General features: G+C 40.6%; 1 protein-coding gene across 44 annotated transcripts in view; it reads left to right on the forward strand.

Moving 5' to 3' along the window:
* The window catches only part of SLMAP (sarcolemma associated protein), a 269063-nt gene that overhangs the window by 18371 nt on the left and 233452 nt on the right, over positions 1-17240 (forward strand). For 41 of the 44 annotated variants that reach the window (XM_081819522.1, XM_081819511.1, XM_081819483.1 and 38 more), the window contains exons 1-2: positions 9058-9165; positions 9371-10681. In XM_081819522.1, the coding sequence (XP_081675648.1) occupies positions 10484-10681 (198 nt within the window). In that variant the 5' untranslated portion in view covers positions 9058-9165; positions 9371-10483. Of the gene's footprint in view, positions 1-9057; positions 9166-9370; positions 10682-17240 lie in introns of those variants that run through there. The other 3 variants (XM_081819675.1, XM_081819703.1, XM_081819490.1) reach the window with 2 other exon arrangements.

Consider the following 17240-nt stretch of genomic DNA (forward strand, 5'->3'; position numbering starts at 1 on the left):
ACTGCTCCTTTACCCCTTAATACTCCAGTGTGTGTTTCCTGGAAACAAGGATATCCCACTGATTTTATTGGGGGAAAGACTAACCTGGCTACTCCCATCTAAGAGCTAGAAGGAACCTAAAGGGGTCTACTTTATTTTACACAGGGAAACCCAAAATTGGCAAATAAGTCAGCCAAGGTCACATTGCCAGTATCTGGGACGACACCCTCTCTTCTGGCTCTTTCCACTCTACAAGCCATTAGGAATCATCTGGTCCAAACTATTCAATAAATTTTATAAATGAGGAAACTATGGCTCAGAGATGGTTTATGATTTATCTAAGGTCACATAGGTTACAGGCAGCTAAACCTCTTTGCTAAGGGGCTCAAAGACAAGACTAATTTTCCTGAATGCACAGTCACTGAGTAAACTGGTAAGTGGACATCAGGAACTTTTGCCTGTCTGGCAATCCGTCCCCTTCTCCTGACCACAGCTTTGGAAAACCATCCCTCTTTCATTGGATACAGAGTTAGTGGGATGGTCCTTCAAAGTGCCCACCCTTCTGGCCATGAAATGGGCATGTAACCTAACCTGGATCAGTGGTCTCTGTGGCATTTGGATCTCAAGAAGAGGGACTCAAGGACTGAGAAGAGGGTGAGTTGATTTCTCCTGAAGTTGGTGCTGAAGAGGCCTCCTAAAGACAGGCTGCCTATTGGCTCTGTTGCTGATTAGCTTTGCTTCCCATCCTTCCTGAGATTTGCTTCTTCAGCATTTAGTTCCATTCTCTGAGCTTCCCCCATGTCTTTCCAATAATTTCTATACGTTTAGGTTGGCCAGGGTTAGTTTCTGTTGCCTGCCTAACCAGTAAGAGCTGACTAGGAAGGGAAAAAAAAGTGCTTTCAGAAACACTTGCTCAAACAGAACTGTGACTTAGGTTGTATATAAAAAAAAAATGGTGCCCGGGTACACCCTTCCTTCCTCAAAGTTTAGCGTGGAAGTACTTTCCAGGCTCATCACGCTGCTGTTCATTCTCACTAATGACACTCCACTTTCACGCCTGCAGAAGTGGCTGTTCCTGGAAAAACAGAGCAACCTCTCTGTTAGTTGTGGCTCTTAGAAATGTCTCTAGCAAGGGGGCTCCACTTAGCAGTTATTTTAACTCCAGTGCCCCCAGACTGCTCCATCTGGGTGTTTAGCATGGTGAAATACAATCTGACTGGAGCACCGTAGCCCAGGGTCAGCTCCCTGCCTGATGGACTCTAGGGCCTGCTGCCAGCCGGAAGTGAAGACACCACTCTTTGTCTTTCCTGACAATCTGTTCCTGACCTCCTAAGAGGACTTTTGGAAGGAACTCACACATACACAAGAACACACCGATGTCTCCAGAATGACAGACAGTGCAGTTTGAATCTGTATCCAGGAAAGAAATCTCCATAAAAGCATAATCATTGGCAAAGAGGTTCCCAAGCTTATGTTGAAACACAGCTTTTTTTTTTCTAAAAAAAAAAAAAAGTTATTTTAATGTTATATATAATTTAACATTATTTTAAATACTATTATGCAGAGCAGTTTAGCTGTACATTAGCCACTCAAGAACCAGATCTTTCATAGCCAAAGATCCAATCATTTCACAAATATGTTTGTCCTTTCTATGTGCCAGGCACTGTGCTCGGTGCTGAAAAAACAACAGAAAGCAAAATCTGACAGACTCCTTACTCTTAAAATGCTTACAGCCCAGAGGGAAAGCAAACATTAATGAAGATGTTATACTCGTACCTCATTACAAATTGTTACAAGTGCTATGGAAGACAAGTACAAAGATCCATGAAAGAGATTAAGAGTAAACTGTTTTCCTTAAAACAAATAGTTTCCATAATTCCAAGTAAACTCTACACCCAACATGGGGTTCCAATTCACAAGCCTGAGATCAAGAGTCCCATGCTGTACCAACTGAGCCAGCCAGGTACCCCTCCAAATGAATTTCTTAGAAGGACTATAGAATAATCCCTCCCCCTATTATATTAGTCTGTAAATGAACCAGCCTAGCCCTTATCAGAATCACCATAGGAGATTTAGTTGTCCTCTCAGAGCAAAACCAAGGGGTTCTGCCTTTTTTTTTTTAGTATTTTATTTATTTATCTGACAGAGAGAGACACAGCGAGAGAGGGAACACAAGCAGGGAGAATGGGAGAGGGAGAAGCAGGTTTCGCGCGGAGCAGGGAGCCCGATGCCGGGCTCGATCCCAGGACCCTGGGATCATGCCTGAGCCGAAGGCAGACACTTAACGACTGAGCCACCCAGGCGCCCCGGGTTCTGCCTTTATTTTTCCATTGCATTAATCATTGCCATTTTCAAAGCCAAATGGAAGAGGAAAATCACTCAGACAAAAATGTCCTAAAGAATAAAAGATTATTATTTCAAAGGCAAATACAAATGGGGATATGTATTCATTTTCTACTGTTGCTATAATGAATTGCCATACATTCAGTGCCTTAAAACAACACAAATTTATTATCTTAAAATTCTGTAGGTCAGAATTCCAACTGGGTCTCTCTAGGCTAAAATCACAGCATTGTTAGAACTGAGGTCCTTTCTGGAAGCTTTAGGAGAGTATCAGTTTCCTTGCCTTTTTCCAGCTTCATTCTTTACTTCATGGCCCGCTCCTTCCTCCATCTTCAAAGCCAGCAAGGTGAGTCCTCATGTCATATCTCTCTGACCTACTCTTTGCCTCCCTCTTCTACTTTTAAGGACTCATGTGATTAAAAGTAGATCCACTCAGATAATCCAGAATAATCTCCCCAGTTCAAGTTCTGTACCCTTAATCATACCTGCAAAGTCTCCTATGCCATGTACTGAACATATTCATGAGTTCTGGGGATTAGGACATGGATATCTTTGAAGGACCATTATACTGCCTACCACAGAAAGCATGAAAAATGTTCTTGTGAAGGGTGAAAAAAAGTAGAGGTGCTTCATTCTGTGTGGACAAAGCAATGGGTACAAGATGATGCCATTTTTCTTGATAGCACCAAACTGCTTATAGTGGTTATCTCTGGGCACTGGAATTATGGGTGGTTTTTCTTTATGCTTATGTTTTCTCAGTTTTCTACATTAAAAATAAGATAATTAAAAGAAAAACCCAACCTCATATATTGTGATTATTTAGGATAATGTCTGTATTGTTAGGAAATGCATGCTGATCTATTTAGGAGTAAAGTATATTGGTGTCTGCAACTTACTGTCAAAAAGTTCAGAAAAACACATAAATAGGTAAAGCCAATATGGCTAAATGGTAACAACTTTGAATCAAGGAAGGATATATATGTGTGTTCATTATAATTTTATTTCAATTTTCCTGTACATTTGAAACTTTTTATAATAAAAAGTTAAAGTGCAAAATGATAATGAGAATAATATAGAATCAATATAGAATCTCTGCCCATTAAAATTTTGCTAAATGAAAAATACATGTATTTATTTGTCATTAGGCAATTATTTTTCTTCTATTTTTCTTCTATTTCCTGAAGAACCAAAAACAGATGAGCAGTACCTCTGGAATGTCTGGGCCACTCCACCCTGGGCACCTGGGAAATGACAGGGTATTTCCACTCATTAGCATCTCTCTAATGAGGAGAGCCTTCCTTATTGAAAAGAGGATGAAACTTTAGTTTTAATAAGCCATTGTGTGCCATAAAAAAATATTATATACTCTCAATTTTAATTTTTGACTACTCCAGGCCTCCTCTTTAATTAGTTTGCCTACCGATATTTGCAATCTAGATACTCTGTTTAAGCTGTTATGCAAATTTTCCATAATTCATTATATCATGTGTCATTGGTTAAAGTCTAATTAGATCACTATCACTTGGGAGGGTTGTATATTAAGTCAGTTTACCGAGTTGTCTCCTACACGTCTGAAATACTAATAATGGCCTATCTTTCATGGTACCAGGGTAATGATTTTACAATTCTGTCTTTGCTTTTCTAAGATTGAAAAGTATCGGGGCGCCTGGGTGGCTCAGTTGTTAAGCATCTGCCTTCGCCCTCAGGTCGTGGTCCCAGGGTCCTGGGATCAAGCCCCGCATCGGGCTCCCTGCTCGGTGGGAAGCCTGCTTCTCCCTCTCCTACTCCCCCTGCTTGTGTTCCTGCTCTCGCTGTCTCTCTCTCTGTCAAATAAATAAATAAAATCTTAAAAAAAAAAAAAAAGATTGAAAACTATCACGGATCATGGATCATAGCAGTGGTAATAGTTATCAGTCTATTAAAAAGGTAAAAATTTTAAAAAAGAGACAAAGCTACAACATTGAGAAATATTACCATTCCAAATTTCTCAAAACATTATATATATATACATATATATATATTTTTTTTTTTTTTTAAATGTAGGCTCCATGCCCAACATGGGGCTTGAACTCACAACCCTGAGGTCATGGGTAGCTCTACTGACTGAGCCAGCCAGGCACCCCAAAACATGACCTATTTTTTATTTAATTAAAATACTGTATGGATACAGAATCAGAGAGAGGAACACCCACATGGCTTAGAATGCAAAATATCTCATGTATGAGATTTCTTAATTTAAGACTTTTCTGTGCCTGCCGAATACCAGTGGGTGAAGAATGCCTTCAATGTCGTTTTGGCATTTCTAGTGCCCTGCATAGCTTGGTAGGATTCTTTACCCTTCCAGGTTACAGCAATCCCAGCTTTTCTCACAGAAAAAAAACCCTATTCTTTTTAACATTAATTTTAAGAGATACTGTAGTAGAACTTAACATAAGGAGATACTTTTTATTTCTACATTTATGAACATGTTTCTCCATCTATGAATTAGGATAATACAACTTGCTCCTTACTGTACGTGGAAGGCTGGGGGAATTCTTACTAGTAGTAAGAATTAAAAAAATAACATTGATTTAAAATAACTATTTCTAGGCATCATGGAAGGATGGCACTTTGTCTTGCATTATCTTACTTAATCCTAACAAAACTCCGTGAGGTTTGTTTGTTTGTCTTTTAAAGATTTTATTTAGGGATGCCTGGGTGGCTCAGTTGGTTAAGTGTCTGCCTTCGGCTTGGGTCATGATCTTTTAAAAAAAATTTTATTTATTAGAGAGAGAGAGAGAAAGCACAAGCAGGGGGAGCGGCAGAGGGAGAAGCAGGTTCCCCGCTGAGCACTAGATCCCAAGACCCTAGGATTATGACTGGAGCCGAAGGCAGACGCTTAACCGACTGAGCCACCCAGGCATCCCAAAACTCTGTGAGGTATTATCTACTTTTTTCAAAGACTTAGAGAAGCTAAAAAAATTATGGTTTACAGTGCTGGTAAATGGTAATGCAAGGTCTGATTCTGAAACCTTGATTTTCATTACTCTACTTTAACTTAGGAGAAAGATGAAAATGTTGTGAAGTCCTTTATTTGCCCTCAGGTCCTTCAACAATTGAAACCCACTTCTGTGCGCCTCTTCTTGACCAATTCCCGCCCCTTATGCTTCAGTAATATAGGCCCACATGTAATTTCTGTAAAGTCCTGTTCTCTCAAGTTTCTGGGTCTTTGTTTATGATGTTTTCTTGGCCTAAAATTTCATTATCCCGCTACTACCAGAGTAGCTGCCCTACTCCTACTCATTTTTCAGGTCTCAGTTTAAACTACTCCACACTGTTACATGGTCAATTAATCTTTGACAAAGGAGGCAAGAATATGCAATGGGAAAAAGACAGTCTCTTCAACAAATGCTGTTTGGAAAACTAGACAGCCACATGCAAAAGAATGAAATTGGACCACTCTCTTACACCATAACAAAAAAAAAACCCTCAAAAATGGATTAAGGACCTAAATGTGAGACCTGAACCCATAAAAATCCTAGAAGAAAGAACAGGCAATAATTTCTCCAACATCAGCCGCAGCAACATTTCTCTAGATATGTCTCCCGAGGCAAGGGAGACAAAAGCAAACATAAACTATTGGGACCACATCAAAATAAAAAGCTTCTGCACAACAAAGGAAGCAATCAACAAAACTAAAAGACAACCCACTGAATGAGAGAAGATATTTGCAAATGACCTATCTGATAAAAGATTAGTATTTAAAATACATAAAGAATTTATATAACTCAACACCAAAAATGAAATAATCCAATTAAAAACTGGGCAGAAGACATGAACAGACATTTTTACAAAGAAGACATACAGATGGCCAACAGACATGAAAAGATGCTCAACATCACTCATCATCAAGGAAATGCAAATCGAAACCACAATGAAATATCACCTCATACTTGTCAAAATGGCTAAAATAAAAAACACAAGAAACAAGTGTTGGTGAGGATGAGGAGAAAAAGGAACCCTCGTACACTATTGATAGGAATGCAAACTGGTACAGCCACTGTGGAAAACAGAATTGATATTCCTCAAAAAATTAAAATAGAATTACCCTACAATCCAGTAATCCTACTACTGGGTAAATACCAATAGTATTTACCCAAAGAATACGAAAACACTAATTCAAAGGGATATAAGCATCCCTATGTTTATTGCTGCATTATTTGCACTAGCCAAATTATGGAAGCAGCCAAAGTGTCCATCGACTGATGAATGGATAAAGAAGTGATATATGGGGCACCTGGGTGGCTCAGTTGGTTGGGCGACTGCCTTCGGCTCAGGTCATGATCCTGGAGTCCCTGGATCGAGTCCCGCATCGGGCTCCCTGCTCGGCAGTGAGTCTGCTTCTCCCTCTGACCCTCCCCTCTCTCATGTGCTCTCTCTCATTCTCTCTCTCTCAAAGAAATAAATAAAATCTTTAAAAAAAAAAAAAGAAGTGATATATGTATGTGTATATATATATATGCATATACACACACAATGGAATATTATTCAGCCATAAAAAGAATGCAATCTTGCCATTTGCAACAACATGGATGAATCTAGAGAGTATAATGCTGAGCAAAATAAGTTAGTCAGAGAAAGACAAATACCATATGATTTCGCTCATATGTGGAATTTAATAAAACAAATAAAGTAAAAAAACTAAAAAACAGACTCTTAAATGTAGAGAACAAACTGATGGTTACCAAAGGGGGATGGGTGCAATAGTGAAGGGGATTAAGAATACACTTATCTTGAAGAGCACTGAGTAATGTATAGAATTGTTGATCACTATATTGTACACCTAAAACTAATATAACACTGTAGGTTAACTGTACTGGAATTAAAATTTAACAAATAAACTACTCTGCCATGTTCCCATCACTCTTGATATACTCACAACAGCAACTATCTTACTATGTCATCACCTAAATTGTGAGCAGCTTGAGGGAGTCAGGGTTATTTTCACTGTTGAGGGCTTTTCAAAGTAGCTGTTTCCCAGTTGGCATTCAATTAAATATTGATAGAATGAACAAATGAAAGTATGCACAAATAACTTATGAATTCATTCACAGAACTCATTAAGATTTGTGGAGGGACCTGTATTACTTTATTCCACATAAGCCTAAAAGTGACCAGAAATGAAAACTTTTCATCCTCTTATATTAAAACTTTTCAACATATCTTTATTATTTTTTTTTCCAGAATAAAGTATCTGGAACACAGTAGTAGTTAAATACATATTTGTTGAGTTAGTGAAGAGTCCTAGAAAAATACACAAATATACAAAGTCTTTATAATCTAATGCATATTCTTCCCTCCAGACTCACTTTGTGCCATTTCTACTTTATCCTGTAATAATGAGTAACAGTATGTAATTTTCATTCATGCATCAAATATTTATTGTCACTATTATGTGCCAGGCACATTGGTCCACCGTTTCAAATCGCTTTGTTCCTTTCTTGCTATTCTCTCTTCCTGGAAATTTAAGAAGCCATTCAGCAAATACGTCATTTATTGTGGTTTTCCTACCTTCCTTCCTTAAGTTCAGTTAGTTACCTCCCCTAGAAGGCTGTCCCTGACATCTTTAGTACTCAGTGCTTGCTTCCATCTTAGCCCTCATTACATCAAAGTGAAATGATCTGTGTCTATGTTTGTTCCCCGCCCCCATCCCTATCCCACAATACCGAGGTATTGCTTTCAGAGGGCAGGGATGGAGGTTTTGTTCACCTATGTGTCCCCGGGGCCCAGCACAGAATTTAGGACAGGTAGGACAGGGCCAAAACCCTATATGTAAGTATTGAAAGAATTCCCACAATAAGTGAGTTATGTATTATCTCCAAATTATAGATGATAAAAGGAGGCTTGAAAGGGTTTAGAAAAGTTTTAGAAAAGCCCAAGTTCACACAGTGGTAGAGCCTGTTGTCAAAGGAATTTGAAGAATGAAGCCATCATTGGTTCTAAATGAATAAAACTCCTTCCCACCATCTTTTCTTGAAATTTTCGTTTAGATTTTGTATTCGTTCCTTCTATAGACTAATGACTCCTCGACCACCATAATATTATGAGTGGGGACAATACCCCCTTTTTTTTCATATTGAAAATTGTTTGACCTCTCTCTGGAAGCACCGTGATTTTAAACTTTCTGAACTCACACTCTTTCCGGGGTAGAATCTGCATTGGAGTCCTGGGGGGACGTGATAGGTCCCATGAGAAGGGTCATTCGAAATGGAATGCGGGGACTAAGAGTTTTTCTCTGGACAGGATTCACAGAAGTAGCAGGGGGAGGATGGATCTCATTTTTGATGCACAAATCCTGAGACTTGTGGGAATTTGGTTGTTCACACCTAAGGCGGCGGTAGGGGACTGTGTTGCCCACAGTTAAGATGACTGCAAATGAACATCTCCTTCGGATGGGTCTGTTCTCTTCGTTCATTGGTATTTTCAATGAGAAGTATAGTGAATAAAATTTAGTAAAAGTTGGTGTCTTCTTCCCAAGACGGTAACGTAGGAAGTTGGCATGTTTTGTTTGGAAAACCTTCAACAGGTCAAATTTTCTCTTGCCCTTAACCAAAATGGTCGTAAAGGTTGTCCTATGGTTTGAAGCTTCCAGCCCTTAACTAACATGGCGTCTGGAGCCCGTGAAAAATTAGCTTGCCCTCTTTATGCCCTTAACCATCATGGCCTCCACGGCGTCTAACACGTGACGACCCCGGACTACGGCGCGGGAGAGGGGGTAGGAGGGCCCTTGAAGGGTGCGCGTTCCCGTGGCGGTGCACCGGGTAGGTTTCAGTCAGAGTCACTATGGCGGCCGGCGCTGGCAAGGTAAGGTGAGGCGGCGGCAGCGGCGAGGGAGGCTGGACCCGTCGTGGTGTCCCGGCTCTAAATCCCCGCAGCTTGTCCGCGGAGAGGTTGGCCGAGGTCGTGGCCAGTCGCGGAGACTGGCGGGGGGCGGGTTGAAGGGGGTGCGGGCTAAGGCGGGCGGGCACCGGCGCCTGACGGCCGTTTGTTTTCATGTTTTCCCCACCAGGTCGGAAAGTTTCCTGCCTTGTCGGGCACAGCCTGAGCGTGTCCCACCGGCCGCGAGTGGTGGAGGCTGCGGCGGACCCAGCCCGGGGCCTCCAGGCCTCTCCCCTAATCTCCGGGCCAGCCTCCCTCCCCCACCTCCTCGTCCGCTGGGAGCTGTGGCTGCCGTCCCTGAGATGCGACCCTCGCGGGGGCGACCCTGAAAGAAGGCGGCCGGTGTGCTGAGCAGCAGCCAGGAGCCCAGGCGTTCAGGGACCAACTTCCTGCGGGCCGAGACCCCTGAGCCTCCCCGGGGTTGTGCCTCGCTCGGTCCGCACCGGCCTGCCGAGCCAGATCTCTGCCCTGGGCGCGGGGACGCCCGCCAGGTGCCCGGGAGTCCCGACTCGGCCGCTGCCCGCGCCTCTGTCTGTCCCCGCTCCTCGCGCCAAGGACCCCAGCTACCGCCGTCTCGGCTCGTGCCAGGGACCTCGTGCCACCTTCCGGGCGGCCTCCGCGCAGCAGGAGCAATGCAGACTGTCCCGCTGACGGTCTAGACCCTCTTGCCGCCCCCCTCGCCTCTGCCGTTGCACTCCCCGAGGCCCTCGAAGAGGGGCGGTGGCTGCCCAGAGGTGCTCGGCTACACCTTCCTTCGGCCCGAGAGGACCTTCCTGGCCGCACGGAACCGACCCTTCCTTCATGCTGCAGTGCCGCAACATTTCCGCCACCGAGGGGGAAAAGCGGCCGCGATCCCAAACAAAACACAAGAATCGGTGTGTGACTCATCTGCTTGGATACCTCCAGTCCCCAAACTGTCTTCCAGGAGTTTTCTTGGCCGAAGCTGGCCGATGTTTGAGCCTTTTCTTCCCAGGGAAGAAGATGGACTGAAAGCTGCCCGTTGGGGACTTTGTGCGATCCGGGCGCTGCTGGGTTTTAAAGGAGGTGATGGGGCTTGCGCTGGCTTGTCTTCCCACTCAAGTGAAGAGTTGTTGATGTTCACTGGTTATGCTTAGACAATGCGCAGTTTGTTTTAATTTAAAATTTTGGGGGGGATAGGGGGATAGGCTTGTGAAGGGCAGTCCGGATCCGGTGGAACTCCTCTTTGTACCTTGGTAGGAGAGACACCCCCAGTCTGTCCTCGATGCCGTCAGCCTTGGCCATCTTCACTTGCCGCCCGAACTCGCACCCATTTCAGGAGCGCCATGTCTACCTGGACGAGCCCATTAAAATCGGCCGCTCCGTGGCCCGCTGTCGACCAGCGCAGAATAATGCTACCTTTGATTGCAAAGTGCTGTCAAGGAACCATGCTCTCGTCTGGTTTGATCACAAGACGGGCAAGGTAATGTCACTACGTTATCTAACAATCTTTACTTTTCGTTTCCCTTTGCTCTTTTTGCATAATGTATGCAGGATCCCAGCGTTTGCACCCAGAGGAGACTTTCAGCAAGGCCATGGACCAACTTTTTGTGTGTCTGGTTCTATTGGAGATTAAGTTGAGGTGGTTGAATGGAAAACAGAGAAGGTACTGTAATTAAATGCCTCAGGAGGGCGATGGCATCTTGATAATGTGGTCATTCCCAGTGAAATCCCAAACCCTAATTCATTTCGGGAAAACTAGGTAGTGAAACTTGGCTTCTTGCTTCCAGTCTTTTTAGAAAGGTGAATTTGCCGTTCAGTGCTTGAATAAGCAAGCAGCAGTTCCCAAAGCAATGCTGCGAATCTGTGGCGAGTATTACACTGGGGCTCAGGTGTCTCAGTGGTGAGATGTAGTTAACACAGCTTTTAGTTGAGTTCAGATCAGGGTCTTTCTAGTAAGGACAGTTGTTTGTGTAAATTTACAGTTTTGAAAGATTTGATACATATTTACCCATGAAGGCGTAATTTGCAGTTTTCAAAGCCAGTTTCATTAAGCATGAACAACTGTAACTTTACGTTTTCAGAGTTTTGTTTGCAAGTTGGGTGAACATATATGTATTGCTTTTGAAAATCACTTTTTGATGTTCCCTGTAAGAACTTTTTAAAAATCCTTAATGCATACTTACAGAGGTGATATTTAAAAATCAGTGTTAGGAAATTAATTTACTTTCTGAAATTATATCCAATTCTATCAAATATTGCATTACCTAGATGTGATAGGATGAATTTAATGCCCTTTATTTTAAGTGTGACCCTTTTGCATTTTTAAGTTGGCACCCTAATTTACTATACATGTGGGTGCTTATATTTTAAGAATACAAGAAAAAAATTAAATAAGACCCTTTCAATTTTTAAAACCTTGTGTGTGTGGAGAATATACTGAAGAACTCATTTTTGTGCTTTTACCTCAGGTTTTCATTGAGATACTGAATCAGTTCCAACTTAGAGTAAGTTATGTAAGACTAATAGGAATACCTTGGGCTTCACCTCATGACTTTTCGCTCCCTCTTCCTGAGTTAAATGATTAAGTCTTTTTTTAAAAGAAGAATTTAAGTTTTCAATAGTAGTATTTTGAAATGGAAGAAACCTGAGCCTCAGAAAAAAGAGAGAAAGCAATACTTCTGTTGCTACAGAATTAAGGAATTATTACAGAAATCATTTTTCAAAGAAAGGAGGAAAAGATTGCACTTGCGTAATACCTATGCCCTACTCTGTGTGTAGGATAAGAACTGAAAAATACGTTAATTTTTCTGTGTAACACCAGATGTTCATTTACCTATGGAACAGACCCTTTTTTTCTCCCTAGAAACTAAAGTTTGGGTGTCTGAAAGACTTCATAGATTACCCATAATCATTTAAAGTGAGTATTCATAGAACTCATCTTTCCAGCTATCCAATTCAAACATCAGTTAACTGCTAGTGCCTTAACTCAACCAACTTTGATCTTTTTGTCTAAGCTAAGGTCCAATTAATCAGATAACAGGTTTGCTTAAAGTACATAATCTGCAAATGCACCTGCTTTACTTTGGTACACTACTCAAAGGAGACTCAGATTTTTTTCTTCTACTTATTTAAAAAATAGTGATTACATGAGCAGTGCTTTTCATGGCTATACTAAAACCCCCACAGTAGGTTATTTTGAGATGGCTAAGGGTAGATCCATAGTGAGTATTGTATGAATTGAGATGACGTGTTAAAATTTTGAATGGAATTTGTAATTAGAAAAACTTATCTTTAAAAGATACACAGCTTATTTCTACCATTTTCACTTTTTTTCCTGCTTTAGCTAAAAACAGGATTTGAGGCCATTACTTAGGTATAGATATAATTATTGATTATTGCACAACCTAATCTAGTAAAAACAAATCACCTGTCAGATTTTGCCATGTGATCAAATTGTTTTAGGAATAAAATTATTTAAAATTTAGGTTTGTACAGACAGGTTTTTATTGAGCACCTATTATGTGCCAAGTATCCTGAGGCACAGTTCCAAAGAAAACCCACAGTTTGACCAAATATCACTTATTGTTTTCTATGTGTGAAATTTCCAGTTTGAGGATTTCTGCTACAATTGTCTCGTGACAAGTCATTGAGCCTAATATATATTCCCAGCAAATTCCTTTATACAATAATATAATCCCTTCCTATAAGCATCACCTCAGGCAAGCTTTTATTTTTCAAACATCTCATCTCTAAGCTTTAGTTTTCTGGGGATAATAGTGGTACCTACTATTGTTTTGAGGATTGAGATAATCATGTAAATTACTTAGCACCCTGTTTGTGGCCCTTATTAAGGGCTTAGTCCTTAGGGAGGAGGGTGTTTGAGGTGTGGGGAAGAGCGAACCATCTAGGCAGCTCTTTGCAATTTCTGTAGTGCTGTGGAGTCCTAGGAAGGTAATGAGAATTGTTTTTTCTTTCATGTGATGGCATATGTAGAAGTAATCTTTTAAATGGAAACGTATGAAGTTGAAAACTTTGTTCAAATTGGCACTTCTCTGGGCGGTGGAGAATTGGAGTAATATATACCCTTTGGTTGACTTTTACCTTGTGATTTTTGCATTCTGCACTGGCCATTAATAGGAGACCCATTAAAAGCTGGAAAAAGTAATAAACACTCGAAACTTTCTGATTATTCAAGTAATACATACTCATTGTAGAAAATCTGCAAAACATAGGCACGTGGAAATCTAGGTGACACTTTTTTTTAAGATTTTTTTATTTATTTGACAGAGAGAGAGACAGCAAGAGCAGGAACACAAGCAGGGAGAGTGGGAGAGGGAGAAGCAGGCTTCCTGGCAAGCAAGGAGGCCGATGCGGGGCTTGATCCCAGAACCCTGGGATCATGATCTGAGCCAAAGGCAGACACTTAACGACTGAGCCACGCAGGCGCCCCTAGGTGACACTTTTTAATGCTAAGTTTGTGGAGTGTGTTATGGTACTGAAAACCTGCAGTTTGGAGGGTGACAGGTTTGCCATAGAGTGGAATTTAACACGTTTTCCCAAATCATCTACTCAGGGGTGTAGCAGTCCGTTATTGCCCTGCTTGGATGCTGACCCTGTGTATCAGACTTCACTTCTCTTTGGAGGTCAAGCTCTTCAAATTAGATGGCATATAATAGAATAGTTATTAATCCTTCTTTTGACCAAGGTACCACTGAACAAGCAAATCTACCCATATGGTGGTTACATAGGAGTAGTGAGTGGACTGCCTCCTTCTGATTTGATTTAAGTCTCTGTGGACACGTGATAGTCTAATGGTTGATACAGTAGTCTATTTCCACTCTCACTATAGTTTACTTAGTAATTAGTTATAAGTGATAGTAGTATTCTACTTCCATTTTCACTTTTTTTACTTAAATTCAATGCATATTTTTGAGCACCTGTTCTATAATGATCTGTTTTAATGGAGGGCACAGTGGTGAAAGGGAAGAAAACAACTGGTTAGAAATTGTTATTCTTTCTGGGAGCTTATATTTTGGATACAGAGGGTGACTATACACCTTAATAACAGTTGAATGAGAAGGGCGCCTGGGTGGTGCAGTCTGTTAAGTGTCTGCCTTTGGCTCCAATCATGATACCAGGGTCCTGGGATCAAGCCCTGTGTCAGGCTCCCTGCTCAGCAGGGAGTCTGCTTCTGCCTCTCCCCCAGCTCATGCTGTCCCTCACTCTCTCTCTCTCAAATAAATAAAATCTTAAAAAAAACAACAACAGTTGATTGAAATGAAATAGTATTAAGTAAGTTTAAATGGCAAGGGTGATGGTGTTTGAATTAGACTTTACAATAGAAGTGGATAGGTACACCTTAAGAAAAGGTCTTTTTGGGTGGTTTTTGTGTGTTTTGGGTGGACGAGAGTAGAATAAAACAGACAAAAGCAGGTAATTTTGAACGAGTTTGACATCTTCCAGTCACTGATGAAGTTGATTTTGTTGGATTGGAGTTTTTTGGAGAGTATCTTTGTGTGAACATCCATTCTGTGTGACGTTTTTATGTTTGTATCTCTTTTTTATAAGTAGTTGTCAGACTCTGGAAGAGAGGGTGTCTGCCTTATATGTCTGTTTCTTATTTTGTATAAAGCAGATGCTGAGTAGCTTAAACTGAGGAGATAGTTGTGAGTGCCTTGATTACCGAGCTAAGAGCATGGACCCATGTACTGTGGAAGGCTGGGGAAAGTTCTTTGCAGGGGACTGACACAGCAGAACCACCATTTAGAAGTGATAGAACAACAATATGTAGGGAGGCCTTGGAGCAAGGACAAATGGGTAACAGCTTAATTAATACTTGTTGTGCGCTATGTACCATACCCAGTTCTGAATGCTTTACATGTTAACTTAATCCTTAAATAACTATTTAAGATAGCTGCTGATTTTTCCCATATTAACCTATAAGGAAATTAAGGCACAGAGATATTAGATTAGATTAACTTGCCCGAGTTCACATAGCTAATAAATGGTAGAGTTGGGATTTGAATGTTGGTATTCCAACTTTTGACTCTTAAGAGTCTAGAACCCAAGCTCTTAACTACTCTGCTACTGCAAGGCTTTTAACAGTTTAGATCTGATGTCATATTGTCAGGGCATTGACCCTATTCACAGTGGGAATAAAAATGATTAAATGCCAGAAAGTGAAAAAAGATAAGAATATTAACTTGCTCATTAGGACTTCAGCAAAAAGAGAGGTTCTGTAAGTACTGGAGATTTTAGGATGGTTCATGGATAGGATACAATTTAAGTTAGACCTTACTTAGGACTTTTAAAATAAGGCAGATGTAAATAGAGTCAGTCAGGGGAAGGAGTTTTGGGTGGGAAGAATTGCTGAAGTAAGGGTATGAAAGCAGGAATGATATGTCACATTGTAAGGAAGTCATTGCAAAGGAAGAATCTTCAGAATTTGTCAGTCAAGATAGTTTTTTTTTTCTTCCCATATCTAAACATGACAGCAAAGATCCTGGCCTCAGCTTTTGGGACAATAGCAGATTATTGATTTTATTTGTTTGTGTATTGTTTTACCAAATTTTTTTTTTGTTGATAGAAGTAAAAATGTCATTAAGAGGTGCTGGTTTTTGTGAGAAAGTAATATAATTGACAAATGTTATGTTTAAGGCACATTGATGTAAACATGTTCAGAAGGCCAGGTTGTATATCCAAAGCACACTTTCATTTCATACTTTTCACAATAGTGGAAAATTAATGAAATCTTTTACCTATTCAAGTTAAAAATGTGGATGGTGTATATACTTAAAGCTTTTTTCTTTTTTTTTTTTTCCTGCTTAGATATTTGACTTTTCTCCGTAGGTGGAATTTACTCTGCCTTCTCAGGCTCCTATTTGGTTTTCTCAAGTGGTATTTATGTTAGAGCTTAGTATCTATTCTCTTTGGTAAATAGGGAGGAGAGTGTCTGTCATTTAGACTTTTAAGTGAAAAGACTGTGAGATTGGTTCTTAATGTGTTGTCAGTTACTTGAATCAAGAAAAATGATGGCATTTGTTAGCTATGGAAATGTTCTAAGGACTCTTCCTGTGCATGTTTCTCTCATTGCCACTATAAGTAAATGAACAGTTTACGTCTGCCCCCAGATCTTGGTTGTTGCCCCATTAATTTTTAACATGATGTACAAACCCCTTCAAAATCTGTCTCTTATTTCCCTTTTTTCCAGCTCCATCTTCTATTACTTTTTTTTCCTTTGCCCCAAACTGTGCAGTAGCTGTGTGACAGTGCTCTCTGTTCCTAGAACAAGTGCCTTTTTTGCTGTTTTGTCTTCCAGAATGACCTTTCCCCTTCATCCCTTGAGGCCCAGTTTCAATGTGAAACCTTCCCTAACTCCCACTGACTAAAGAATTAATTGCTTCTTCCTTTATACCCCCATAGAACTTTGTATATAATTTCATTATGGGACAGACAACAAATAACTATAATGCAATAACTATAATGCAAATGTGCTTGCCCTGCCAGATGTGAGCTCTTGAGAACAAGAGGATAGGCACTACATAAATGTTTGAATGAGTGAAATGTGAACAATGGAGTGGTCTGTACTTCTGCAAACCCTGAGGAGGGTCAAAGGGCAGAAGGTCATTTGAGTTAGTCCTTAATTTGAGATCATGGACTCAATTACCAATAGGTAGTCTTTGTAAAAATCATTACTTATTGAGAATTTGCAGTGTGCATGACAGTTTGCTAAGCATTTTGGGACTATAAATTATCTTGTGTTTAGTGACATAAATTTTGAGCTATTACATATATATCCATTCTCATGCAAAATAATACTTTTATTTTAAGGGTTTTATAGTCAGAGTGCTTTCTTCTTTCACTTGATCTGTATAACACGCTTAGGAGGTAGGTAGAGCAGCTACAGGCTGGATACCTTTTTTTTTTTTTTAATTTTTTTATTGTTATCTTAATCCCCATACATTACATCATTAGTTTTAGATGTAGTGTTCCATGATTCATTGTTTGTGCATAACACCCAGTGCTCCATGCAGAACGTG

The sequence above is a fragment of the Leptonychotes weddellii genome, chromosome 1 (assembly GCF_054177405.1).
Source record: "Leptonychotes weddellii isolate Sample4059 chromosome 1, ASM5417740v2, whole genome shotgun sequence".
Classification (NCBI taxonomy): Eukaryota; Metazoa; Chordata; class Mammalia; order Carnivora; family Phocidae; genus Leptonychotes; species Leptonychotes weddellii.